This window comes from Lagopus leucura, unplaced genomic scaffold (assembly GCF_019238085.1).
Source record: "Lagopus leucura isolate 7727_CA_CO unplaced genomic scaffold, USGS_WTPT01 Super-Scaffold_100004, whole genome shotgun sequence".
Taxonomy (NCBI): Eukaryota; Metazoa; Chordata; class Aves; order Galliformes; family Phasianidae; genus Lagopus; species Lagopus leucura.
This window is the reverse complement of record NW_024962264.1, coordinates 68,660,478-68,686,911: the sequence shown is the minus strand read 5'-3', so window position 1 is coordinate 68,686,911 and position 26,434 is coordinate 68,660,478. Positions and strand designations below refer to the sequence as shown.

Genomic DNA, 26,434 nt, shown 5'->3' with positions numbered 1-26,434 from the left:
AGGAAGGGGAGATTGAGGTTGGATGTGAGGGGGAAGTTCTTGACAGAGAGAGTGGTGAGGTGCTGGAACAGCTGCTCAGAGAGGCTGTGATGCCCCATCCATCCCTGGAGGTGTTGAAGGCCAGGTTGTTTGGGGCCCTGGGCAGCCTGGGCTGGTATGAAATGTGGAGGTTGGTGGCCCTGTGTGTGGCAGGGGGTTGGAGCTTCATGATCCTTGAGGTCCCTTCCGACCCTGGCCATTCTGTAATTCTGTGATCACACTGGTCTTTTCCAACCTTAACGACTGTAACACTCCTACTGACTCCAGCTCGCTCTATCGGAGCCGTGCCGTGCAGCCACCACAGCCACACGTGTAGAACCCCAACCCCCATCCCCCACCCGCGCACCACACCGCCCGCCTACTTTTTCCCGCGCTCTCCCCCAGCCACCGCTCGGCGGCGCCCCGCCCGCTCCCGCCTCCAACGGTGACCGTTGGCGCATGCGCGGGGCCGCGGCGAGTCCTTAGCGACGGGGCGGCGGCGCATGCGCAGAGTGGGCGCGCGCGGAGGGCGCTGTGGTAGCTGGGCAGCGCGGCGGCCATGGAGCCGGGAGAGGAGGTGGAGGATGAGGATGAGGAGGAGCAGCGGGTTCCTGTGAGTATGAACAGCGCTGAGAGGCTCAGTTAGGCGAGTTTTGAAAGGGTTATCCGGCAGGGAAGGTGTGGGTGGGGGACGTGTGCCCCCACAGGCCGCTGTTCTTCTCTGGGCAGAGAGGGGCTGCAGCTGGCCTGGTCCCTCCCCCTCCATCCCTTCAGTGTATGTGTGTTTGTGTGTGTGTGACATTGGCCTGCTTGCTTTGTGCCTTCCTGGCTTTGTGCAGTGCGGATGGAGCAGCCTCTCAGAGCCCCCTGTGACCCTGAAGGGCTCTCTGTGATTTGCAGCACTGGAGATGAGGAGATTGTGAATCATAGAGTTGTAGAATAGCCTGGGTTGAAGAAGACCACAATGGTCACATAGTTCCAACCCCCCTGCTATGTACAGGGTCACCAGCCAGCAGACCAGGCTGCCCAGAGCCACATCCAGCATGGCCTTGAATGCCTGCAGGGATGGGACATCCACAGCCTCCTTGATAGGTGGGGAAATGATTTCCAACTCAAAGAGGAGAGATGTAGACTGGGTTTGAGGAAAAATGATGCTAAAGGTGGTGAATCGCTGGCACAGGTTGCCCAGAGAGGCAGTGGGTGCCCCATCCTAGGAGGCACCAAGGTCAGGCTGGACAGGGCTGTGAGCATCAGATGGAACTGTGGGTGCTGCTGTTTGTTGCAGAGCAGTTGGATTAGGTGGCCTTCGGGGTCCCTTCCAACTCAAAACAATTCTCTGAAACCAAAAAGCTCACTGCAAAGCTTCACCTTGGAGCTCTGAAGGATCTCTGAGGTCTCACAGTGGTTGCTGTCACACTGTCTGCAGACGTTCCCCAGGAAGAATGATGGGTTGCTACAGGATTCAGTCTTACTTGGGCAATCAATAGGAATTAAATGAATGGAAGCAGTCAGTTGAGTAAGTGTGACATGGTAAAGGCAAGTCCAGCCTCAACACATGTAAGCAGAGGGGTTCAAGTGGGGCAGTTTGGAAGCTTTTTGATGAAAAATGTTCACAGTGTGACATTAGGAAACAGAAGATCTTGTGTGATTGTGTGCCCTTATGTATATTTAAGTAGAAACGAAGTTTATCTGCGCACTGATTCGCAGACATAACTTTCCTCATTAACATCACATGTAACTTGTGAGAAAGTTACAGATCAGTGAGCTTGCCTCCTGCGTCTCATTTTGTCTTCTTGGTGCTCATCATAGATCAGATCATTTTGCCCCGTTTGGGGTTCTGTGTTTTGTTGTCTCACGGTAGCCATCGCTTCCTTCTCCACGTTTGTTTAGCCCTGTGATTTAGCTGCTGCTCTGACAACCAGAGCTCAGAGCTGGGAATACCAGATGGACCTGAGCCAAGCATGCTGCCAGCACACTGCCTGCTGTGAGTGGGGGGGATGCAGTGCAGATGCCAGCTGCATCTTCTGCTTGTCCTGCTGTGGCTGCTCTTACACCTTTATTGTGTTTTTGTTGCAAGAGGCGTTTGCTATAATTTCAATCAGCAGAGAGAGGCTAGCTCTGTAAGCCCATCTTTGTCAAAGTTGTCACACCCAGGGCTGTAGTTTTATGAGTGCCATATATCAGCAAGCTTCTACTGAAAGGACTGAGCGGTGTGTGCTACCGTGCCCTGCTTGCTTCTTCTCTGTAGGCAATAAAGCAATGCAGCTTGGTAGTAGCAGGCTGTTAACTGTGTTCAGAACTAAAGAAACATGTAGTTGACTTACATACCAAATTTTTGCTTGCTAAGGAGGAACAGAGGCTCTACCTTCCTTCTGAAGGGCCATTTTATGGTTGTTGAAAGACATCATGGAACTTCTGAAAGGTGTTGAGCTATAAAAATGAGATGGAACTCTGTAGCCAACGTAGTGCTACGACTTACTGCTTGTACAACTTTGTGGTCAATGAAGACAGTTTGTTTTTAATTGTGAGGATTCTTGAAGCCTTGCCTTATTTTGAGTGATCTGTTGGTCAGAATAAAGCAGGGAGGCTTGAGTTTCGGTGTTCAAGCATTTGATGGTGCAAAACTGAGAAACTTTCATATTTCTTTCTTCATCAATGATGAATGTCAAACAAGAACTGTTCCTTTAGAAAGGAGAGATGATTTCCATTATGGTGTTCATGTCACGTGAGGTTCCTTTGAAGAGCAGTGCTACTCATGTGCATGAAGCTGCACTACCCAAGAATGAGAAGCTACAGCTGTGAAGTGTTACATTCATAGAATCGTAGAATGGCCTGGGTTGAAAAGGACCACGATGCTCATCCAGTTCCAACCCCCTGCTATGTGCAGGGTTGCCAACCAGCAGACCAGGCTGCCCAGAGCCACATCCAGCCTTCCAACTTCCTCCTAATATCTAAAGCATTTCTCATAATGCTTTAGCTAAGCTGCATCTCTTGCTGATGAGCCATTTTGTCCAAGATACACATTTTGCTAATGGTCTGATGCTGATGATCTATAATGCTTGGCTGTGAGATTCATCTCGGGGTCAGCTTTGGTTGGAGGCCTGCTGTTCAGCTCTCAGTGCTTCAGAGACTGCACTAAGTGATCGAGGTGGACAGGGTTTGCTCACCATAGGTTATTTTAAAGAGGAGAGTAAAGAATAAGATGCACAGTTCTGTTGTTTAAGTCTTTTGTTCATTGTGTGCATCTTGCTGTCATTACTCATCCATTCTTCTGTCCTCTAAAACACTCAGCTAATTAATTATGCTCAGCATAGCTAAATAAAATCTGTACCTATTTCTTTTTGGCACAGTTGGGTCCCCTACCTGATGCTATTAATTTCCATCTGAATTAATAAAATTGTCCTTTGAAATCAAATTTTCAGTAATAAGCCTCAATTAAATTATGGAATAGCTGCTGGAATGTTTTGAATTCAGAGCTGCTGTCGTGTGCACTTCAGTGCCACTTCTTTTAATTACTTGATTATGTGAAGAAGAAAAACTAAGGGAGTGCAATGCAGTAGTGACTGAAGGTATGGGTGCAGGCTGCAATTATTGCCTTTAGCTTTGTCACAGAGCCCAAGCTAACTTCTGTGTGTGCAGAGAAACACTTTGAGACAGTGTTGGACAGCTGCTCCCTGTGTTCTGGGTTCCTCAGTGCTTCAACACCTTGTGTGGAAAGAAAATGGGAGCACAAATATTCTTGCTGTTCCAAGTGATTTGCTTCGCTGCCCTGTACAGAAGCTGTAGGTGCAGTTGTGTAGGGCTCCCAGATGACCCATAGCTGCCTGCAGGCAGCATGTGGGATTCTGGCTGTGGTCAGCAGTGCTGGGCTGGCTGCATTCACAAGCAGCCCCCTGGGCTCAATTTTTGTGTTTTAAAGCAGCAAATGAACCTGCCCTTCTTAGCTGAGTGTCTGGACCCTGTGGAATTTCAGTCACTGGTTAAATGTGGTGGTAGATGGCTATCTTATGGTACTGGAGATGTCTTGTGTATTTTCTTTTTAGGTAATAGGCTATGAAATATATGTATACATACCCAGAAATTACATTTTGCTTTAGAAATGTGAATTTTCCTTTCAGCCTATTGCAACAACTCCGCCACGCCGCACTTGGAGGGAGGAATCCTTAAGCCAAAGCAGCAGTGAGACCCAGGCCTCAGCTGCCAGCGGGATCTCCCTGGGAGAAGCAATACGTCAGAGAACGGCTGCTCATCAGGTATTTGGGTTGTGCTTCTATGAGTTGTGGCTGAAGTTTACTTATGGGATTTAAAGTAACACAGACTGCTTTATTTTGTGCAGTTGGGAAGTGCTTTGCTTAGTAGTTGCCAGCTGCACACTGCAAGCTGCCTTTACTGGGTACTGTATCACCCAGCATCCTCCTGAAGCATTTGTCTTCATCAGGGTTGTTCTTTCTGAATGAGAAATTTCACAAAGATGAACAGAGAGGCTGCAGCACCTCCCTACAAAGACAGGCTGAGGGAGCTGGGCTTCTTCAGCCTGGAGAGAGAAGGCTGCGGGGTGACCTCATTGCAGCCTGCAGTACCTAAAGGGAGCCTACAGACAGTCAACTCTGTGAAAGGGTGGATAACAGCAGGATGAGGGGAAGTGAGGGAGGGAAGGATTGAGGTTGGATGTGAGGGGGAAGTTCTTGACAGAGAGAGTGGTGAGGTGCTGGAACAGCTGCCCAGAGAGGCTGTGGATGCCCCGTCCGTCCCTGGAGGTGTTGAAGGCCAGGTTGTTTGGGGCCCTGGGCAGCCTGGGCTGGTATGAAATGTGGAGGTTGGTGGCCTGCCTGTGGCAGGGGGTTGGAGATCTGTGATCCTTGAGGTCCCTTCCAACCGCAGCCATTCTATGATTTTGGTTTGGAAAAATTTTCTGCTTTTGTCAGATTTGGAGAGAGAGCTCAGTTTGTGACAGGAGATGGAAGGCTGGTGATCAGTAGGTGGTAAGAACTGACAACAGACTTCAGCAGTTCATGACTGCATTGTACTTCTTTTACATGTAAAAACTGAGTATTTGCATAGAAAGTATAACTTAGAAGCAACAGTTTTGCTATTCTGCAGTGTAAGTTTTATTTCCTTGGAAGTGCATCTGATAAAATTTTCCTTTGATCCTCGTGCACGCTTTATCTCCCTGCCTGTTCTTAGGAAATTGACTCATGGTATCAGCTTCCAGCAGAGGTGGATGCCAGCCGTTTAACTGCTGCCTCAGAGACAAAGCTTGGCCTGGCTTCTGATAGGAATGACCTGACTGAGTTCCCTACCCTGGAGGAAGGAATGTTGCCTTCAGCAGAAACATCGAGAAGGCAGCATCCTGAAGATACAGTTCATGGCTTGCTGCTGGGTATGTTCAACATGGCACTTCCTTCTTTACTTTCATTTTAAATCTGCTAGATGATTAGGATTTTACTCTTCTTTAAAAGCAGTCTTCAGCCCGGATTTGTCATCTTATTTTGAGAACTGCTGTTGACAAAATACATTCTGTTTAACATTGTTGTCAAATCACATCTTCAGAATGAGATTGTTTGTACCCCTTTCTCACGAATTCAGGCTACTCAATGCTCCTTTCTGCAAGATGTGTTCAGATAAGTGGTAGTTCAGTAACCACACACTACTATAATGGTACTTGATATTCTATTAGTGGTCCTAATTACTAACTCTAGTGTTTGGGTACAATTTATATTACTGTCAGAAACACTTTCTAATTCTAACTGGGAAAGATAAGCCTTTCTGTAGCTTCCTTTCACATCCAATCACTGTGATGTAGTTGAAGATTGATCTGAAAGTTCTCATCCATTCTGGATTATGTTTCATTTTCATCCATGTGGAGACAGAACGTTCCATTTAAATCTATTTCTATGATGTATAATCCTCATGTACTAGCAAATCTTATGAGACTTCTGTTAGTATCACAGCATTATTCTCTGCATCTTAGGACACCAAGAATGCCACAGCCCTACTGATTTATTATAGTAATTTGGAATTATCCTCAAAATGGTGGAAATGAGACGATTTTTTTTTTCCTCCCTTCATTGCAATTAATCATAGCAAGTGCATCTGTCCCCAGCAAGAGATACTAATTAATTGTGGAAGTGGAGCCAATTTTGATTGGATCTATTTTTCTTTATTGCCTTTATTTATTAATATTTAGCTTTTTTTTTTTTTTTTTTTTTTTTTTTAATCTTCAACCTTAAGCTCTGGCAATTGATTTATTAAGGGAGAGAAGTGACTGGAGAGCAGCTCAGCAGAAAGGGACCTGGGGGTGGTGATGACAGCAGCATTCCTGGCAGCCAAGAGGATAAACCATGTTTTGGGGTTAAACTGCATTTAAACACAGCACAGCATGTGGATGCCCCATCCCTGCAGGCATTCAGGGCCAGGCTGGATGTGGCTCTGGGCAGCCTGGGCTGCTGGTTGCTGACCCTGCACACAGCAGGGGTTGGAACTGGATGAGCATTGTGCTCCTTTGCAACCCAGGCCATTCTGTGATTCCATGTAGCCAACTGATCTCAAGAGATCATTTCCTTCCAGTGTAGTTTTCAATACCCATGTGGCTTCAGTAGTTGGTTTTTCCTCCTGTGCTATCTGTGGAGGACAGAGCTAGTGAAGGCTGTTAGGAATGCTTGTTTTAGGTACCAATGCTGAGCTGGTTTCCTTGCTTGCTTTGCTTACATTTGCATTGTTTTAACTTATTGCTTGGAGAGGAGAAGGCTCTGGGGAGACTTCATTGTGGTCCTGCAATATTTGAAAGGAGCGTATAAACAGGAGGAGGTGGGTGGCGATAGGGCAAGGGGGAATGGTTGTAAACTGAGACAGGGGAGGTTTAGGTTGGATATGAGGAGGAAGTTTTTCACTCAGAGGGTGGTGAGGCACTGGAACAGGTTGCCCAAGGAGGCTGTGGATGCCCCATCCCTGCAGGCATTCAAGGCCAGGCTGGATGTGGCTCTGGGCAGCCTGGTCTGCTGGTTGGTGACCCTGCACACAGCAGGGGGTTGGAACTGGATGAGCATTGTGCTCCTTTTCAACCCAGGCCATTTTAGGATTCTGTGATCGCATTTCTGTTTCCTTGCATCCAAGTTACCATATTAAGATTTGCCCACCCGTCCCTCAGCCACGCTCCTTGTCCATTGGGTGCAATACAGCTATTGCATGTAGGCCTAAAGTTGTGCTATAAATGTTAGTTCTTTTCTTTCCTGACGCCCCATCAAGGCTCCTTTTATGCACCTACTTGCATTTACTTCTTGAAAACTCACTTCTGAACGATGCTGTTACAAAATCTCAAGTGTTTCTTTTTGTATTGATTTTCCTTAGAGGTTCACTGCAAGATCAAGTGTTACCACACCCATTATGGTGTATTTGTGACTCACTTTTCCAGGATGTAACTGAAATTGCTGAATAGAGCTGTCTCTAAGGCTGGTTTCACTGCGCCACTGGGCCATTCTTTTCAGGAACAAACAAAATAATTACAGGCAAATAGCATGATTGCTTGTGGTATTTTAAAATAAGCCTCTGTTTCTTTCAGTTAACTGCAAGTTCAGCTTGCAGTTTGCTGTTCCTCTACCTGCTTGTTCTCATGCTGCTCTTTGTTCTGAAGCTGCTTAAGGGGATGAGTTTGGAGTTGCCTTGGGGGAATAACCTGCTAGGTATTCATGGCTCCTACAGGCCTCATGGGTTCAGTGGTGAATATCACTGTGCTGTAATGCTAATCTGTTCCTTTTTCAGGAAGTGTTTTGAATCCCCTTTTGGTGGTAGCAAGAAAAAATAAGAATGACAGTTGTGTTGAAATAGTTCCTGCTGCATCGTGGAACAGATTGACAAAGCCAAGAAGGTTCTGTTTTTGTTTTGCCTTCCTTTTTTTTTTTTATCTTCCACAAATGGCAATTTGACTCTGGCATTCAGGATTGTCAGCAGGCTGTAAGATAAAATAGCGTGCCCAGCTTTGCTTGTTCAGTGAATTCAACTGTGAGGAAGCTTTTGACCTTCAGAGCGACAGCAGGAAGAATTACTGTTTTGACACAAGATCCTCAAAGAGTGTTGTACTGACGTCACTTGCTGCTTTAAGCATCAAGCACCTGCTTCTCTGCCTGCAAAACCTGGGTTATGGCTGAATGTAATGAGCCCCTCCATCATCGTAAGCATCCAAAATATGATGGCAGTGATCTTTTTCCCTCTAGAAGAAAGAAAGTTACTCAAAGCATTAGACTTTGTGTGCTGTAAGGTCGGAGAAGGTTAAAATAAAAAACCATGCAAGGTAAAACATTTGACGTGGGTGGAGTTGCACGGCATGAAATGTCACTCTTGTAGCCCTGTTAAATGTCAGCTGTTGTGTTGATGAGGGTGGTTGTGCAGGGGACAGGCTGGAGGAGAGGATTTCCACCAAGGATGTGACTGCAGTGAATCTCAATTACTCCCTTTTCCTCCTTTTCTCTGTTCCCTTTTTCTTCCCTCTTCTTGCTTGGCCTTGTCAGTCAGCTGCTGCTTCAAGTCACTGCTCACCACTGCTCCTGTGATGGGAAAGCTCTGGGGAAGGGATGGTCTGACAACCTAAGGCACATCCCTGCTACGGGGCAAAGCCAGAGCCCTCTTTGAATCAGGGAAGCAAGACTGAAGTGGAGGCCAGGCTGGGGGGTGCAGTTTTGGCTATATTTAGTCAGCTGAAGGCTGCTTCTGAAAAGGAAGAGCCTGGATTTGCGTCGTTTGTTCCTGCTGCGTCCTGTAGCTGTGTGAATCAGTGCAATCAGATCAGTTTGCTGTTGGGACTGAAATGAGACCATCTCCATTTCTAACTAACATTACGTTTTGTTTGGCTTGAAGTGCTGCTGTCTGTTCAAGGGAGGGAGAAAGAAAAAAAGTGAGGGAGCACATCCTTGGGCTGATGTGGAGTGACTGGGGCTTTCTCTTGCTGTAGCGCAGTTCTGATGCTTTAGGTGCTGTTGGAGAACTTTGGGGCTCCTGTTCAGGAGTTCTGAAGGAAGCTGAAGAGGGAAGGAAGAGAGAATTGAAGCAAAACTTGTGCTGTTGAATATAAATGTTGAATCTATGAATGTTCTATCTAAACTGCCTTGCACGTCCCGTAGAGAGCCAGCAATGTAGGGACATGTTGATGCATTCAGGAGTATCTTATTTGTCATCTGAGATTGCATAGCTTCAGGGTTTTATGTTGAGCTGCTGTTATACGTTGTCTGAAATGCTCCTAATTACCAAAGTTCTGGTCTTCTGTACTTACATACAAGATTGTGATTAGGTTGCCCTCCTTCAACACACTGAACAGGTCTAGCAGGCACCTGTGATGACAACTGGGCCTCAGTTATAGGAAGATTTCTGTGATTTGCCATGCTGTGCTGCCAGGTGAACCAGAGTGCCCAGCATCAGCGATGCAAGCTGCTCATTGCTTGGCAGACATCTGCTTCATCCATGTGCCTGCTTTGTAAGAACACAGGGGTGTCTGGAGGCCAGTTGAGTGGTTGCAAACAGGACAGGGCCAAGAATGGCTGCTGAGGGGACAAGATGCACAATAAAAAAAAAAACAACAACAATATGAAGACATTTAGCCCTGCAGAGAAGGACCTGGGGTGTCCTGAGGGATGAAAAACTGAATGTGAGCCAGCAGTGTGCTCTTGCAGCTTGGAAAGCAAATGGGATCCTGGGCTCCATCAGAAAAGGGGTGGCCAGCAGGGACAGGGAGGTGATTGTCCCTCTCTACTCTGCTCTTGTGAGGCCCATCTGCAGCACTGCATCCAGGTCTGGAGCCCCCAGTACAAGAAAAATAGGGAGCTGTTGGAGAGGGTCCAGAGGAGCCACAAAGATGAGCAGAGGGCTGGAGCATCTCCCCTATGAAGACAGGCTGAGGGAGCTGGGCTAGTTCAGCATGGAGAAGAGAAGGCTGTAGGGTGACCTCATTGCAGCCTGCAGTACCTAAAGGGAGCCTACAGACAGGAGGGGAGTCAACTCTGTGAAAAGGCAGATAACAGCAGGACAAGGGGAAATGGTTTGAAGTTGAGGGAGGGGAGAATTTAGGTTGGATGTGAGGGGGAAGTTCTTGACAGAGAGAGTGGTGAGGTGCTGGAACAGCTGCCCAGAGATGCCCCGTCCATCCCTGGAGGTGTTGAAGGCCAGGTTGTTTGGGGCCCTGGGCAGCCTGGGCTGGTATGAAATGTGGAGGTTGGTGGCCCTGTGTGTGGCAGGGGGTTGGAGCTTCATGATCCTTGAGGTCCCTTCCAACCCAAGCCACTCTATGATTCTGTGATGCACACCTGTGTTGTGAGAAATTCCTGTATGTCACTGTGTGGAGAATGCTGTATCATTTTTCATCACTTTGAGTTCTAGGTTGCATTTCTTAGCGCAAATACTGAGCAATACTTACATTTGATCAAGTATATCCTCAAAGCATGGATTTATCAGCCAAATGTTGTGACTTTGTGTGTGTACATACGCATCTATTTTATCAGAACGTGTAGATGCATTAAAAATTGTTTGGCAGGATCTGTTTTTGACAGCAGTTGACATTTTGTTTTCCCAATTATTTTTCAGTTCCCTCCCTCGTAGTCTTTTTGTCTCTTCATTTACCAAGGCAGCACCCCCAGGCTGCATGGTGCAGAAGGCTTTCTCTTTAATCACTGCTGATTCTCAGTTTAGCTTGAAAACACTTTTTCATTCAAAGTGAAGAAGTTAAGCTGAAAATGGAGAAAAGCTGCTTCTGTTGTGTGAGTAAAAGTAAGTTGCCAGTTCTGAGAATGTGAGGTCTATCGTGATGTGCGATGACAAGTCTAATTCAATAACTGCAATTACTATTTCCTTTGTTCAGTAATAGCATTTTAAATGCAAAACCAGATTTGGGAGGAAAGAAGTGCATGTAATACAGCTAAGGGAGTTTGGCTTCCAACTTGCTTAACGTTTCTTAAAATAAATGCTACAGTTTGCCTGTTGTTTCAGTATTTTCAGGTATAATAAAAATGAAAAATAATGACTTGAATAAATATATAGTGAACAGAACAAATGTTTGATTAAATAACACTGTAAACTTTGTCTGTTCCCAGTTAGTGTTTGGGAATGAGAAATCTACTGTGCCGAATGTATTTGATTCTAAGCCAGTATCAACCACTGAAAGCAAGCCTCTGTTTTCTCTAAGCCTGAAATGTTACAAATGACAGTGGATTAAATCAGTCTCCTGTTCCTTGGTTTTTAAATCATGATTCAAACCATGAAATCACAAGTACAGATCAGTGCTGCAAATGTGGCCACGCTCCTGATAGCAGCCTGACGCTGCTGTAAATGAGACATCCCTGACCTTGCTCCCTTTTGCCCTTGGATCCTGCTTCTCCTACGCTGCTGCTGTCAGTGTTTTCTTCTCCTTTTTTTGTTCTTTCTTTCTAACTACTTTTTGTACCATTTCCATGCACGCTGTAATTTTTTCACCCTGTTTTGCACTGATGCTTACCAGTCTACATCAGAGCCTCTTCTGAACGCTTTCTTTTGTCAAGTTGCTCAGAAGCAGTGCTGCTTTTTAATAAATGTTACCACTGTGTTCCTCAAAACTTCTGAAAAAAGCAGACAGCCTATCTTACTCTTCCTATCTGTTTGGTATTGCAAATATTTAAGACGAAAGTGCAGTGGAGTGGTGAGTAATGCAGTGCATTTACCTAACGAAGCAGTGGGGAGAGTTGAGCTTTGGAGAGGCACTGAATGCTGGGAAAACAGACTCCCTGCTTGAGCTGCTGCAGCATGCTTGTGCCATCTGTACTATAGATGCTAAGGTTTAAGGTTGGCTTCCTTTAGGAGACATTAGGCCTGCCATGTGGTGCAGCCAGCTGCTGAGGTAGAAGGGAGTCTTTGAAACTGGGTAGCATCTATTATTATTCTGTCTGCTGATGGGATGGGAAGTAGGGCATTGCTGGGCGATGCAGAATTATTTCTGCTCTGTTAGTTGTGCTCTTGCTATGTAATATTCTAAAGTAATTAAAGACGTTAATTGGAAGTATTAAATTACAAGTGAATCAGAAAGGTCATCTTGTGGTTGGATAACACTCATCAGGTGATGTAATACACTGTGTGGAAAGCCTCAGGGTAAAGCTGACGTATGGTTGAAGTTGATTCTTTGTGTGTAATGGCTTATATCTGATGTGATTATGCTTCTGTCAGTGATGCAGAGTATAGTTTGTTTGTAATGCTTGAAAACTGAAGAACCTAATTGAAATCAGTGAGAACTCTGATGCTGAAATTGAGGATCTTGATGACAAGTTGCTTTTTAGCTTAAAAGCATGTGTTTGCTTACAGCAGTATTGTAAGTAACTGTGTAGTCATTTCTGTCTATCAGATGCAAGTTTGTAGTTGGTTTTCCTTTTGTGGTATAAAGCATTTCCCTTTGTTTTTGTAAGCATGGAATTAGAAAGGTTAGATGTGCCAGGTAGCTCAAAGAAAATCAATAGAAACTCAACAATAGAAACTCAAACTTCCTCCTACAGTAGTAAACAGTGGTAATAATATCGTGGTGGTGACTAAATTTTGCTATTACTTGCATCTTTAAACTCTAAGGGAAACTGTACAGCCTTTGCTGTAATCAAAACTTATGGTGACTGGAGAAGACAACAGTGTTTTATTGTTGCAATGAATGGTGATCTGGGTGGAAGCCCTGCAGATGTCCTCCAAGTATGCATGGAAATCACTAGGGGAGGTGCTGACTGATGACTGGAAAAGGACACAGGTGGGCACAAAGATAAATCTGAGGATAAGAGGGTAAGTTAGGGATGTCACTGTCAAGCAGTGCTTTGAGATTGGTGAGAAGGAACCTGAGCTGTGTAGGTAAGACACCTGAATTCAGCACATAAGGAAATAATGCTTCAGTAGAGTGATTGGTGGGGTTACGACCATTTGTGTGGTTGGCATCCATCTGGGTTTGAAAGCTGTGTTAGTTGCCATGTCAGTTTAAAGAGGGATTGCCTTATAAACTTTTATTACTGTGGTGGTGTTATTTTTAACAGGTATGCAGGACAGTCAATTCTCTCCCTGTCTTCCATTGCTGATGTATTCAACACCAGGCCAAAGGATTTTGGATGAGACGCTTTTCCAGCAATCAGAAAGGGATTTCATTCATTTAAGGTAGGATCAAGTTACCTGGTGCCATGGCAGAATACAGCATTTTTTTTCCTGGCTGGCCATAACTTGTCCTTCCTTTCATAATTACCATTTTACAGTCACAGAAATAGGACAAAGTGGTTTCTTTTTTATTTTCCTTTTAGTAGACAGAAGCCTTTGTTAGAATTCTTTGCTTTATTTTGCCTACAGAAGAGTTTGAACAAGAGGAAACCTGAACAGACCTCGTGAACTCTTCATTCCAGTGTACCTGAAAAAAATGAGCAAATGAGGAACTCTGCCCTCCCTGACATCTCTTTAGATTCTGAAATAAAATGTATTGAATTCTGGGGATAAAAATCTGATCCAACTTGTATTTCAAATAATAATGAGTGCATTTACAGGCACGCATGTACTTTATACCTTCTGCCTGGAAGTACGTAAGGCCAGGCTGGCTGGGACTTTGAGCAAGCTCATCTAATGGGAGGTGTCTCTGCCTGTGCCAAAGGGGTTGGATCGAGGTGATTTATTCTATATGTGCTTTGTGTGTATTAATGTGTGATTTAAAAACTTCATTTGTTTAATGAAAAGTACAAATTACTGCACTAGCAATTTCCATGAAGTCTTTCTCAAAGCCTTCATATGAACGTGAGGCAAATGACTCTCATGTGAAGAAGGCAAGAAATCTTCACCCTCTTATTGAAGAGGGAAAAAGTCTATGTATAAACATACGTATCACAATGTCACAGAATCATTAAGGCTGGAAAAGACCTCTGAGACCACCTAGTCCAACTGTTCACCTACCAACAGTGTTGCCCAATGAACTGGTTGCCTAACAGTGTTCCTTAGTACATATCACATACAATATATATGTTTTTGTATGCTTTTGGAAGTATGTGAGCAACTTTTCTATTTTCTTTGGACTTTGTCTGTTTTGCAGTTATTTAACTAATATGCATTGTAATTTGTGACATACAAACAAGCAAAATCCTCCAGTCTTAAACTGACTAGAAAGAATGATGTACTAAGTCAAAACTAATTTCGTTTTCTGATTTTTATTTTGCAGTCAGTAGAGCTCTCTGATATTATTTGGACTCTCCCCTTTGTAGAGGTTGCATTTATCTGCATGTTACTAAACCCTAATTGGATTAAGTCCTCTTTTAGCCTCTTACACTAAAGCTGTTGAAATGGAAAAACATCACCAGAAATGTTCTTACTGTGCCCCTTTCTTGTAGAGGAGTTCCTGATGTTTCTGGTGCTTCCGAGCAGCATTCAGATCCTTTGCACATCCCAGAAGCTGCCTGGCTGACAGATGTTGAAACGCCCTCTGATGCTCCCAGCGGCTGCTGCTCCTTGTCCCAGCATCCCCTTTCATTCCAGCAGGCAGAACCTAGTGATGCCAGCTATTTGTCTCAGCAAACCTCTCGTTCTTCTGAACCACTTATGAACAAGGAGGCGAGTGAAGACTGCAAAAATGATATTAATGAGAGGGCATCGATCTCCCAGATGGGTGACAAAGCAGTGAACCAAATGGAAGCTTCACTTGTAAAGCAGACCTGTGGTACTTCTACAGAAGATGACTGTTTCACTTGTGACAACAATGTGCTGGCTCCAGTTTTTGAGCTTTCAGAGAAAGAAAAAGAGTTACTGAGGCGTGATGAGTTCTCATCTTCTGAAAACTCCTCTTGTAAAACAGCTTTGACAAAGAATTCAGGAGAAGGTGAAAGAGAGATGCAAATGGAAAAGGTAAAAATGGCTGAGAGTGAGTCAGAAGGGTGCCTGAGACATCCAGAGAGGCTGGAAAAAGAGAAAGTTCCTGAGCTTGGTTCTTCTCAGACGTTATCTGATGATTTGAAGAAAGACAGTGGTAAAAGTTCAGGTACACAGGATGTGTTTTCTGCAAAGACTTCAGAAATTGCTGGAGAGTCCAGGGGGCGCCGAGTGGATTTGAGTGACTTTGGAAGCATGAAGTTTGTAGCTGTTCCTAATGAAGTCCAGGGAGCTTTCCTGGATCGTGAGGAGAAGCAAGGTTTGAGAGAGGAGGAGTTGAGCCCCATTGTGCCAAGCACCAGTGATAGAGCCCCCAAACAACCAGTCGTGACCAGCATGGAATCTCCTCCTTCCTGCAGTGAGAATGCCCACGTGGAAGTGGAGCCTGGAGTTCACAAGGCTGAATTAACTATTTCAGATGTTTCCATAGAAAGGGGACATAAAGTTACAGACATTTCCCCTTCGCTTAATTGCATTGTAGATGATGGCTCGTTCTTTAGACACTTCTCCCATCCAAGCTATCAGTCTACTCCAGGGATACTGTTAAACAGAAATGTCAGGGCAGAAGTGGGTGCTCGTGTGATCAAATCAGATGTTGAAGCCTCTCCTTTATGCCTAAATGAAGACAATTCTGGGAAGTCATCTACCAGTACACCTACATCTGTTGAGAAGCAACGTTCTCTCCAGTGTGCCCAAAAAGAAAACAACAAGCACTTGGACTCCTTAAAACTGAGATATCCTCACACTGGAAGAATTCAGTCACTCCCATCCCTTAATTTCATGGAGAAGGTGGGCACTTGGAATCTGAGCCAGCCAGAGAATATGCCTGATGTGCTGGCTTTAAGTGACCAGGGTGTAATTTCACATAGGAAGAAAGCCTACAGTGCAATTGCCAGTTCTGCAAACAATATTTTGTCAATGCAAAATAGCAGCAGAAACCCTGAAGATTATATTACTGCTCCTTCTGGAGGGACGCATTCCCTGGAAAATATTCATTTTCATGATAAAATCTCAGAGCCTGTCCACCCTCTTCCTAGGTCTCAGTCTGACAACTCAGTAAATGTTGCAAGTAGAAACAACTCCCAGACTGATGGTGTTCAACCAGTTAATACAGAAGCAATGCAGCCTCTAGAAGGAAAAAGTAACGTTTCAGGAGTGCCTGAAAATAAATTAGGAGGCTCCTTGATACACCAGCTTACAGCTGAGATTGCTTCTGGGTCTGTTGATAAAGGTAGCAGTGTGGAGCAAACTTCATATCCGGATGCTTGCATTTCCAGTGAAAGAGTTGCTCACCTCATCAAAGAGGATGGAAACTCTCCAACTGGTGACCAGGAAAAATGGGATGGTCTTGAAAATCCAAAACTGCCTCGTAACTTAGATATTGGTCACGTCGGCGTGGACAACTGTGGTGATATTTCCCCAGATAGTCTGAATCTTCCTGCTCGTTCTGGGGAAAGCAGCCATGGGGCCTCGGGCTCCCCAAGGTGTTCTTCAGTGGTTTCCAAGCACTTCTTCACCAGTGCAGAAGATGACAACTTCATCTCTGTCGGAGCGACCGCTGTTCTGGAGACTCCAGAGAAAGGAGAGCTTAATATTGAAGAAAGGATCCCCGTAAGTTAATATCTGAGAAGAACTTGTAAGTCCTATTTATCTTTGAGTAAGAAGAGATCTGAATACACTCAGCTGCCTTAGAGTAAATGGGACAGTAGGTAATCCTGGTGCTGCAGGATGGGTTGGCTGAGTTGAGGCTTTTACTTGTATATCTAGTTTCTGATGCTCAGTCGTAGGGAGCCTGTAAAGCAATAGTCAGTCTTTCAAAAATACCAGTTGATATCTTTTATGTATGCCTAATAAATCTTCAAGGATCCTTTTTCAAATTCTAATTTTTTTTAGTGTCAGAGTCATCTCAGTTTTTTTCCCACTGTTCTTTTATGGTCTACATCACTAAATTAAATGGGTTCTGTACTGGTTTGCATTACTGATGAACCTCACCCATGATTGTAGTTCAGTTGAACAAAATAACTTTTAGGTAGCATTGAATATAGGAAAAGAAAGGGTCAGGCATAGGAAAGAGGATACGTGTGTGTATGTATGTACTTTTTCCTCAAGGTATAAATGATGGTATAGTAACAGGATGCAAGAACATACAGATGGGTGGCTAACGGTGGTGGCAAATAAAAGAACCAAGAAAAGAACAGGGCACAGCATTAGTGGCAGGTGAAATCTGCTTGATACAAAGACTTGTAAGTAAGATGCTTACAGCTCTTTTAGCAGAGCATTGATCAGCCTTTTCTAATCTTCCAGCTTCTTTCATATGATCAGGATATAATTATCCAAACACGAAGCTGAGACTCAAATGCTGACTAAGGAAATGTTAGGCTGCACAAGAGGGAGCTGAACTTCACACGCCCACAGATCTGCAATAATAGCAAAACCAACACGGAGCTCGTTGGCAAATTAAATTGCCTTTTTCCTATAAATACTCTTGCTTGTTCACTTTGTTCCAGTACCTAAGACATAAATTCCTGATTCTTTCATGCTGCTCTTGAAAGGTATTCAAAGCTTCTGCATGCCTTTTCTCCGTTCTATCTTATGTGCCTGATGCAGATTTCCTTTTCCCTTTCCCCTTTTGAGGATATTTGGTGAGAACGGAGGGCAGATTGTGGCAGCCATGTGAACTTCTAATAGCTGTTGAATGTTGGAGAAAATCAAATGCAGATTTATATTAATGATAAACATGTAATTATCTTCTGAGTAAGTGGCTGCTCCTCTCAGAAGATGACTCCTGTAATCATTAGGTCTTAGGAACTGTGTTGTAGAAGCACTCTTCTCTGAGTTGTCTCAGAAAACATGCATTGAAATAACTACAAATATTGTGATAAGGATATTTGAAGTAGTACTGATGAAATATAATGATTATCTGTTACCTCCATTTTTAATGAATATAATGAGGCATGTTCTCCAGCCCTAATTGTGAGGAATTCTGTTCTCATAAACCACTGACAAAGTAAAAGAGATTAGGTCACCCATTATAAGCTTATATATGTGTGTTTAGTTTAAAAAAAAAATAATCATAGGAAATAGTTGGTGGAGATCTATAGTCTGCTGTATTGAGATTAGAGGTACATGAGTGCTGGCTGCCTTTCAAGAGCCACCTTTGAAAAGCCCAGGAGCCTGCAGTTCCACTCCACTGCAAGTCAAGCCAATGGGGCAGAAAGCAGGTCTGGCTGAACAGGGAATTCCTTGGAGCTGCAGCAGGAGAAGAAATTACTTGAGGGCAAGGTCAGGCTTCACAGGGAGGGCACAGAGCTGCAGCATCTGCAGGGAGGAAACGAGAAAAGCCAAAGCCCAGATTGACTCCCCACTGGTCAAAGTGGTGTCAGACAACAATGCAAAAAAACTTTTGAAAGTATGTAATGGCAAGAGAAGGTCTAAGAGAAACATCTGCTTGAGGATGTTCTCCTGAGGAGTAAGAATGAGGAAGAGGTGGAGGCATTTAATGTTGTCTTGGCCTCAGTTTTTGGTAGTAAAGGTGGATTTTTTGGTCTGCTCTGATTTCTGAGTTGAAGGACTGTGTGTGGGGCAGGAAACTGCAGACCTCTTAGTGTAACCTCTGCCAGGAAAAGTTATGGAGAAGATTGTCCTGGGGGCATAGAAAGGCATTTAAAGAACAAAGGTATTATCAGGTGTAGTCAGCATGGGTTTGTGAGGGGAAGGTCCTGCCTTGGTGATTTGTTCTTCCATGAAAAGGTTGCTTGCTTGGTGGGTGAAAGAAGAGAGTGCATGTAATGTCTGGATCTAAGTAAAGCCTTTGATGCTGACCCTCACAGTGTCCTTCTGAACAGATTGTCCAGCTGTGAGATGAAGAGGTTCGTGCAATACTTGGTGATGAACTGACTGAATGGCAGAGGTCAAAGTCTTACAGGGAATGAGGCCACATCTGGCTAGTGGTGTTCCCAAGGTCTCAGTTCTAGGGCCAATGCCATTCAGTGCTTTTATCAGTGATCCTGGATGCTGGAGTGAAGTGCATCCTCAGCAAGTTGCCTGCCAGTACTAAACTGAGAGGTGCTCTTGACTCCCTGGAGGGGAAGAGGCATTGCAGAGGGATCTGATTTGTTGATGGTTGTTCCATGCTCTTACGTGAAATTCAATGAGGGCAAACAGTATGTGATGCACATGGGAAGGAGCAGTGCTGGATACAGACACTGGGAAATGAGAGGCTGCAGTGCTGGACCTGGGAGGGGAAGTGAAGGAAGGTGCCAGTCAGTCTGGGTACCAATGACAGGACATGTGGGAATAGCACAAGCAGCACTAAGATTATCGAGGTCTGTACTTGATACTAAGAAGCATTTCTTAAGGTGAGGGTGGTCAAACACTGGAATGAGCTTCCTGGAAAGGTGAGTGGTGCCTGATTTCTGCTTTTGGTTTTCTGGAAGCAGTCAGGCAGTTGAACTCAGTCTTTGAAGATCCCTTCCAACCAAACTATTCTGAGGATGGGAAAAACTTGTGCAGCTTCAGAATTGATTGACGTTCTTAAGAATGCAGTGTGTTTCCTTTTGCCAGATCTACCTTCGCAACCTTGGCATCGACCAGTCGCCTGGGACCATACTGACTCCTTTTGTACCCCGAGGACCAATGAGGGAAGTTGAATTTTCCCCTTCAGATCTCAGGACACTGAAGGGCTCCACTGACACACTGACAAGGACCGTTCAGCAGCCACAAGGTATGGGTAAGGAAGGCCTTGTGATGGGCAAATCTTAGTCAGCACATAGCTCTGAGATTGTTCTTGGCCTGGCAGTGTCAAGTCTGTTTCTTCTCCTATGATTTGATATGCATTCCTTCTCCTTTCACACAGAGGGTGCTGAGGCACTGGAACAGGTTGCCCAAGGAGGCTGTGGATGCCCCATCCCTGCAGGCATTCAAGGCCAGGCTGGATGTGGCTCTGGGCAGCTGGTTGGTGACCCTGCACATAGCAGTGGGTTGGAACTGGATGATCATCGTGGTCCTTTTCAACCCAGGCCATTCTATGATGCTTCAGTTTCATTCACATTATTTGATCTTCAGCCAGCAGAGGTGTGAGATTTTTGGCATTGGAAAAATAAGGATTAAAACCTTTGGAAACGTGCTTTTTTGCTAAGAAATTCGGTGTTTGTGACATCTTCTAGCCAGAGCAGTGGCAGTTTACATTTATTATTTTTTTTCTCAAGAATTCTTATAAAGCAAATGCTTAGTAAAGATTGTGTGACCAGACCTTTTGTTCCTGTGAGAGCAACGAGTCTTGATTTCTTTTTGTTCTTGAGACTTCCTGGGCTCTCTCAGTGTGACAGGAAGTTATAGACATAGAACTGATCAGTCCATCTCAACATCAAAGAAGTATATGGATACAACCTGAAGTGTTGACTTGTTTCTATATGAAGAAAAGCTAAGGTTAAGATGTTCTTCTGTAGCATGCCCACACAGTATGTTATTAAAATGTGTATTGCAAGTACTTAAAATGCAGTCCTTGGCATATTGTTTGGCATTTGCCCCTTCAATTCACTGGGGAATAAAAGATCTGCAGCCTCTTTACAACAAAAGCCTGTCTTTAAACAGACTTTCCGAATACCCTGTGCAGACCCATCTTTCTGATCAGCAGTGATTAAATGCATCTTTCTTAAGGCTGTTGGGCTTGCTTATTTTCTGTTATTATTTCCACCTTTAAGCAGAGATTTGGTGACTGAAACAACCTGACAATAGGTTCAGGGGCAGAGTTGACTGGGCGACTTAATGTACTTGAAGATGTCAGTGACTGGGATGTGAAACAAAGTAGTGCTTAAAAGGAGCAGGCAGCTGTTGGCAGCTGGCTGTTCACTGTACTGTTAAGAACACTGCACTTAAGTTCATTTCTAGAGCAATTAGGTATTACATATCCGAATGCTAAATGTTCATCCTGTCTGCTTCTTTTTAACCAGCTGTAATAAACAAATTTACCTGCACTATGTAGCATTGTGGAAATGCTGTCCCACATTGCTTTTATATCTTGCAGGGATTCTTTCATAATCCAAGTGTTCATTTAGACATAAGGACATCGTGATGTCACTTAGCTAAGAACATTTATAATATATGGTCACCATTTATTTAAAAGCAAGTTACTGAACTCCAGTTCTGTTGTCTCTTTGATTTTATTGTGGTCCAACGGCTTGCTTTCTGTAGACTGTTCTCATGGAAGTGTTGTCCCAATATCTGTAATTCTTCCTTCCCTCTACAAGCTCTTTAGTACAAGAAAAAGGAGTCTTTACTGATGTGCCTGTATCCCAGAGCTTCCAACTTAAAACAATCTTCTGTTTCTTTGTAGGCGAGTTGCTGGCAGCGGTTGATGTTACACAGACGAGTTTCAACTCTGGCACTTCCACTGTCAGCATTTCTCTTCCAATGAATTCGGAAACTGGTTCTGATACTTTCTCACCCAGAGAACTCTCTCCCCGCTTCTCATTACCTTTTGGAGAAAAACCCATGAGTCAGTGCACTGTGTCGTGCCACAAAGTAGAGGTAACTGCTCCTCATTCCATGCAAGTGGAGACAGAATGTTTAGCTGTCTCCAAACTAGCTGAGCCAAGCCAGCACCTGCAGACTGTTTCACTTGATTGCCATTCTAACAGAGAGAGCCCCGTGCTTGTTGCAAAAAGTGTTCAGGATCTGCTAGCTAAAAAGGAATGGAAAGATGTGAATGGAAGCTCACAGAGATGGACTGTCAGTTCTTTGGCTGGAGTTAAAGATGAAAAGGAGAGAGGATCACAAACTTCAAGTGCAGGGAGTGAGAAAAATGAGGGTCAAGAAAGTGATTCTGTGATTGGATCTCGTGCATTGCAAGAAATACGTAAACTTCTGGCAGAGGCAGAGAGCATAGCTGGCAGCTGGCCTGACCCTGTCTTTTCCAATGCATCTTCTAGAGAAACTGAGTCTTCTCCAGTGCAGATTGAAAAGGAGGATGGCACCAAGGATTCTGACTTAGTGAAAGACAGCGTCCCTCAGTTTCAGAAGGTCGTGTCATGGGCTGAGAGTATGAAGCAAAGCAGTATCCAAGAGGGATCGATACCAAAGCCTCTGGATTCTTGCAAAGATGATTTAAAATGGGAATGTTCTTTTGATGCCAGTTTGTGTAGTTGTGAAGGTGTGGTGGAGATGACCGAAGAGTTTAGGACAGGAAAATCTGTAGGAAGGTCTGAGCCAGAAGGCTGTAGCAGTGTAACTACAGACAGAAACCAACCTGCTGTTGTGGCTGTTGCACGAAGCAGTGCAAATAGTGAGCTCAGCACTGAAAGACCTTCAGAGTTGGAGAATCCCTCTCCATCAGAGCCTCGAGGAAGTGTCATCAATGTGCCAGGAAGCTTCCAGAACGAGTTATCTAAAGCTAATGTTGCTGTAAGCACGGCAGGAGGCATACAACAAAGCAGTGGCAGTAGCAGTGGAGATTCTTTAGCTGCCCGTGTGAAAAACCTTCTGGGGAGTCCTTTGATGCCTGTAGGCAGCACTGCTGATATCTCAGGAGGCTTCCAAAGCATGATGTCAAAAACAAGTGCAGCTGGAAGCAAAGCAGAAGGCGTGCAAGAGAGTGATGGCAGTAGCAGTGGGGACTCACTGGTTGCCCGTGTCAAAAACCTGCTGGGGAATCCTTCAGAGACTTCATGCAGCACCACCAATGTCCCAGGAGGCTTCCAGAGCATGTTGTCAAAAACAAGTGCAGCTGGAAGCAGGGCAGGAGGCGTGCAAGAGAGCGATGGCAGTAGCAGTGCAGACTCTCTGTCTGCCCGCGTTAAAAGCCTTCTGAGAAATGGATCATCTCTAGTGCCTGCAACACCAATTCTGAGGAGTGATGATGAAGAGGAGAGGAAAGCACGAGGTAACAACAGCTCAGCTGTGTTTTAGCAAATGTTATATCAGAATGGGAACCCTTCAGTTTAGGTATATGTTTAAGAGATTGCTTTCAAATGCCTTTGAAATGAAGGAATATGATCATAGGAGAACCTCTGAGGTTATTTGAGTCTGTTCCACTGGCTTGAAAGGTCTTTATATTGCATTATGTTGTTGATGAGAAGCTTTAGTGGGGCAAAGCTTAATGATCAATGTCTTTTAGTCTTCCTATGAAAGACAAGGGGGAATGGCTGTAAATTGAGACAGGGAAGGTTTAGGTTGGATATTAGGAGGAAGTTTTTCACACAGAGGGTGGTGAGGCACTGGAACAGGTTGCCCAAGGAGGCTGTGGATGCCCCATCCCTGCAGGCATTCCAGGGCAGCCTGGTCTGCTGGTTGGTGACCCTGCACATAGCAGTGGGTTGGAACTGGATGATCATCGTGTTCCTTTTCAACCCTGGCCATTCTATGACTCTGTGATAATAGAATGGGACAGCATTTTACTCGACTAATTTGAATACCTTCTCTTGCCAGTGTTGATACTGTGGTTTTATCCACGCAGCCATTAGAAATGTGCTAGGTTAAGTGACTGGGAAGGGATTGTGTAAGAGAGTGTTGATTTGAGCCAAGGACTGTAAGCATCTCACAAGCAGGCAGTAGTTCCTTGAGCCATCTTTACAAATAAATCCTCAAAAGCTCCATTTTCAAATCATATTCTTGGTTAGTCTGTCTGTGTGCTTTGTATATTCAAACAGCTGTTTGATACTGGTCTTCATATCCTTTGTCATGGCTACTAGAAGTGTATAGCATGCTTTTGATGTTAAATTATAAAAAGAAAAGCAATCTGCCTTCTGTTCTGATATTTTTGTGTGTAGCATGGGTGAAACTAAAGCTGGCCAGCCGATCTGAGGAAGCTGCGTTGGACTTGAATGAAGAGGACCGACAAAGGATAGAGGAAATAAAGGCAGAACTGCTGCTGAGTGCCAAGAGATCTGGACAAGCCAAGGTAGGAGGGAAACAAACCAGCTGCTCTGGAGAAAAGTGTTTTAAGTGGTGAAGTCTTTCAGCTTACAGTGGTGAATTGTGTTCTTGCAACGTTTTTAGAGATGGATAGGCAGGGAGAGAGATGCAAACTATTGAGAGTGGGTGAGTTTGTTTCTTCTTTGGGCCTGGGTCATTGAGTTCCTGTCTGGGTTTTAGGTTAGAATTGGTTAGAGTTGGATGGGACCTTTAAAAGCCATCTAGTCCAACTCCCCTGCAGGGAACAGGGATGTCTCCAGCTCCATCAGGTGCTCAGAGCCCCATCCAGCCTGACCTTGAATGTCTCCAGGGATGGGGCACCTCTCTGAGCAATCTGTTGCAGTGCTTTGCTACCCTGACTGTGAAACACTGTATGAAATGAGTAGGGGGTGGATGATCTATTCATGTTATTCAGGGTAGAGAACCCTGAGTTAGTGGAAGAGAGGCTGGATAATTAAAAAGAAGGTTGGGGCAGTTCTGCTTGTCTGCCTCCACGTTGGCTGTGCATTGTTTTAACCAAATTCAGAGCAAGACAAAATGAATCTTGTTTTTTGCGAACCAAGCCTCCAAGAAATTACTTTAGGTCGACCACAACGCTTTCTGCTTTGATCTTGGGAATGTTTTACAATAGCTTTAATTTGAAATCCAAAGTAGTTCTGAATTTGCAGAATGAAGGTAGCTCTTTTTTTGCCATGCTAGATTAGATCCGAGCGGATTTTTTCCTCCGAGCAAAACAGTATCACTGAAAAAATAGATTGTTGGAAAGAAAACTATTTAGCTGGAAAAAATGCAGCCAGTTTGATTGCTGACCAAATAATCTGCTGTAAATTCAGTGGATGCTGTTCTGCAGAACACCTGCTGAATTCAGAGTGAAGCTGACAATGCGTTGACTCGAACAAAACAAGGAATATAAAAGGATACTTTCCTTCTCCTAAACTTGAAAGGTTCTGAAAGGCAACCTGTTCCTAGCATTCACATGAACAATTCCTTTGTCAGATCATCATCTTTATTTAGTGCTTCTGATACAGGCTTACGATGAGTGTTCCTTTCAGAAAGTTTAGGCTCTGCTTCTCATTTTTACAGGCGACAATTCGCATAATATACCACCAGGATGTTTTATTGTTTCTAGCAAGAAACTTGTGAAGCTTGCTTGTAAAAATAAAGTGCAAGGAAAGAGCAGGACAGCTTGGGAGAGTTCTTCAAACATTGTTCCATCGTACTTTTGGGGTATTGAGTGTCTGCTGTTTGTCACTTCTGATGTGTTAGATAACAGATGCTCTAGAAAGAAAGCACTGTGATTTCTCAAGTCCTGGCTGAGCTGAGTGTTTCAGGGAGGTGATTGGGACATATGCATGCAGGCAGGCTCCAAACATGCACCGAATGCTGCCCCCAAACAGGAGCACGAGAACAGCATTTGCTTTTGAAGATGCATTTTGGATAGCAAGCAGTTCTCACGGCTGTAACTCAAAATCTGAATTGTTTGCTTTGCTTTCTCTTCTGTAAAACTGACAAACCCTGCGCTGGGGAGGAGTCCTATGGATTTTATAGCTTGCCCATTGTACACTAGGTGAGAAATACTCATGCTGTTATGCCTTTATATTGACCACTAAAACTTTGGAGGGATGCTGAGGGATGGATGGCAAACATGGAACTTCTGACACCAGGCTTTTTTCCTAAGTTTTGTACTGACTCCATTTTAGTGTTGATTTGTAACTGGCTGCTCCAGGAGAGGGGAAGTGCAGTGCATTGGGCTGCTTTGGGAGAGTAGCATAGGAGCAAAAGCATGAGGATGCACTCACTGCAAATGTTATGTGAAGGGGCCTAAGAAGAGTTGCATTTTAGGCTGTCTGGAGATGGGCCTTGTGGCACACAGGATATTCTGATGGCACTTTCTATAAGCTTAGCTTTACAGCATTGTGATGGAGGGAGGCAGGGAGCTGCCTATGATGTTAGATGAATAATTTCTATTTCTGTAGGCAGATGAAACAACCCAAAAACTCACAAGCAGCATTCTGTTCAGGACTATTGTCCTGCCTGTGTAACCTTCCTGTGCCTTTTGTGTACGTTTGGGGCCCTCAGTTTGGACCGAGGGCTTTGGGGTGAACCTTTAACACACTTAACACTGTTTTCTCCCTCTAAATTTAGGATCTTTTAACTCCACCTGTATTGATATGGCTGTACCTTGATCTACCTAAGTGTTCTCCCCTTGGGTGCTGTATTCTTCCACTGTATTTTTCCATTCCTCCTTTTTTTTTCCAGGAAGTTCACTGAGTTGTAGCTGTAAATTTGCGCCGCGTTCTCTTGTGGATCATATGCCAAACAAATCTTTTTTGGAAAGATGACACATAAGGAGCACAATAAAACATGTGAAAGGCTTGGGTAGATGAGTTTATCACAACTTCTGTCACTTTTGGTAGTAGGAGTTGCTGCGTTCAGGCAGTTGAACTGGTATGTGTTTTAGGGAAGAGATTGTCCAGGGAGCTCTCCTGCCCTGACACACAGCTGATCTTTGTCCTTGCGTGCTTCTATGGTTACTCATTGTCAGCTGCAAGAAATACATGGGCTCAAATAAGCTAAAATACTTGCTTAGTATAGATAAAGCCACAGAAATGCACTGCTCTGGAAGAATAAT

At 44.4% G+C, this 26,434-nt stretch overlaps 1 protein-coding gene across 1 annotated transcript in view; it reads left to right on the top strand.

The window, feature by feature from the left end:
• The first annotated feature begins 543 nt into the window (after window positions 1-543).
• The window catches only part of LOC122179892 (Alstrom syndrome protein 1-like), a 38,252-nt gene continuing 12,361 nt past the window's right edge, over window positions 544-26,434 (top strand). The window contains exons 1-8 of the mRNA XM_042871123.1: window positions 544-631; window positions 4,137-4,271; window positions 5,203-5,398; window positions 13,032-13,149; window positions 14,358-16,503; window positions 19,456-19,615; window positions 21,227-22,771; window positions 23,658-23,788. Coding sequence (XP_042727057.1) covers window positions 578-631; window positions 4,137-4,271; window positions 5,203-5,398; window positions 13,032-13,149; window positions 14,358-16,503; window positions 19,456-19,615; window positions 21,227-22,771; window positions 23,658-23,788 — 4,485 coding nt within the window. The 5' untranslated portion in view covers window positions 544-577. The remainder of the gene's footprint in view (window positions 632-4,136; window positions 4,272-5,202; window positions 5,399-13,031; window positions 13,150-14,357; window positions 16,504-19,455; window positions 19,616-21,226; window positions 22,772-23,657; window positions 23,789-26,434) is intronic.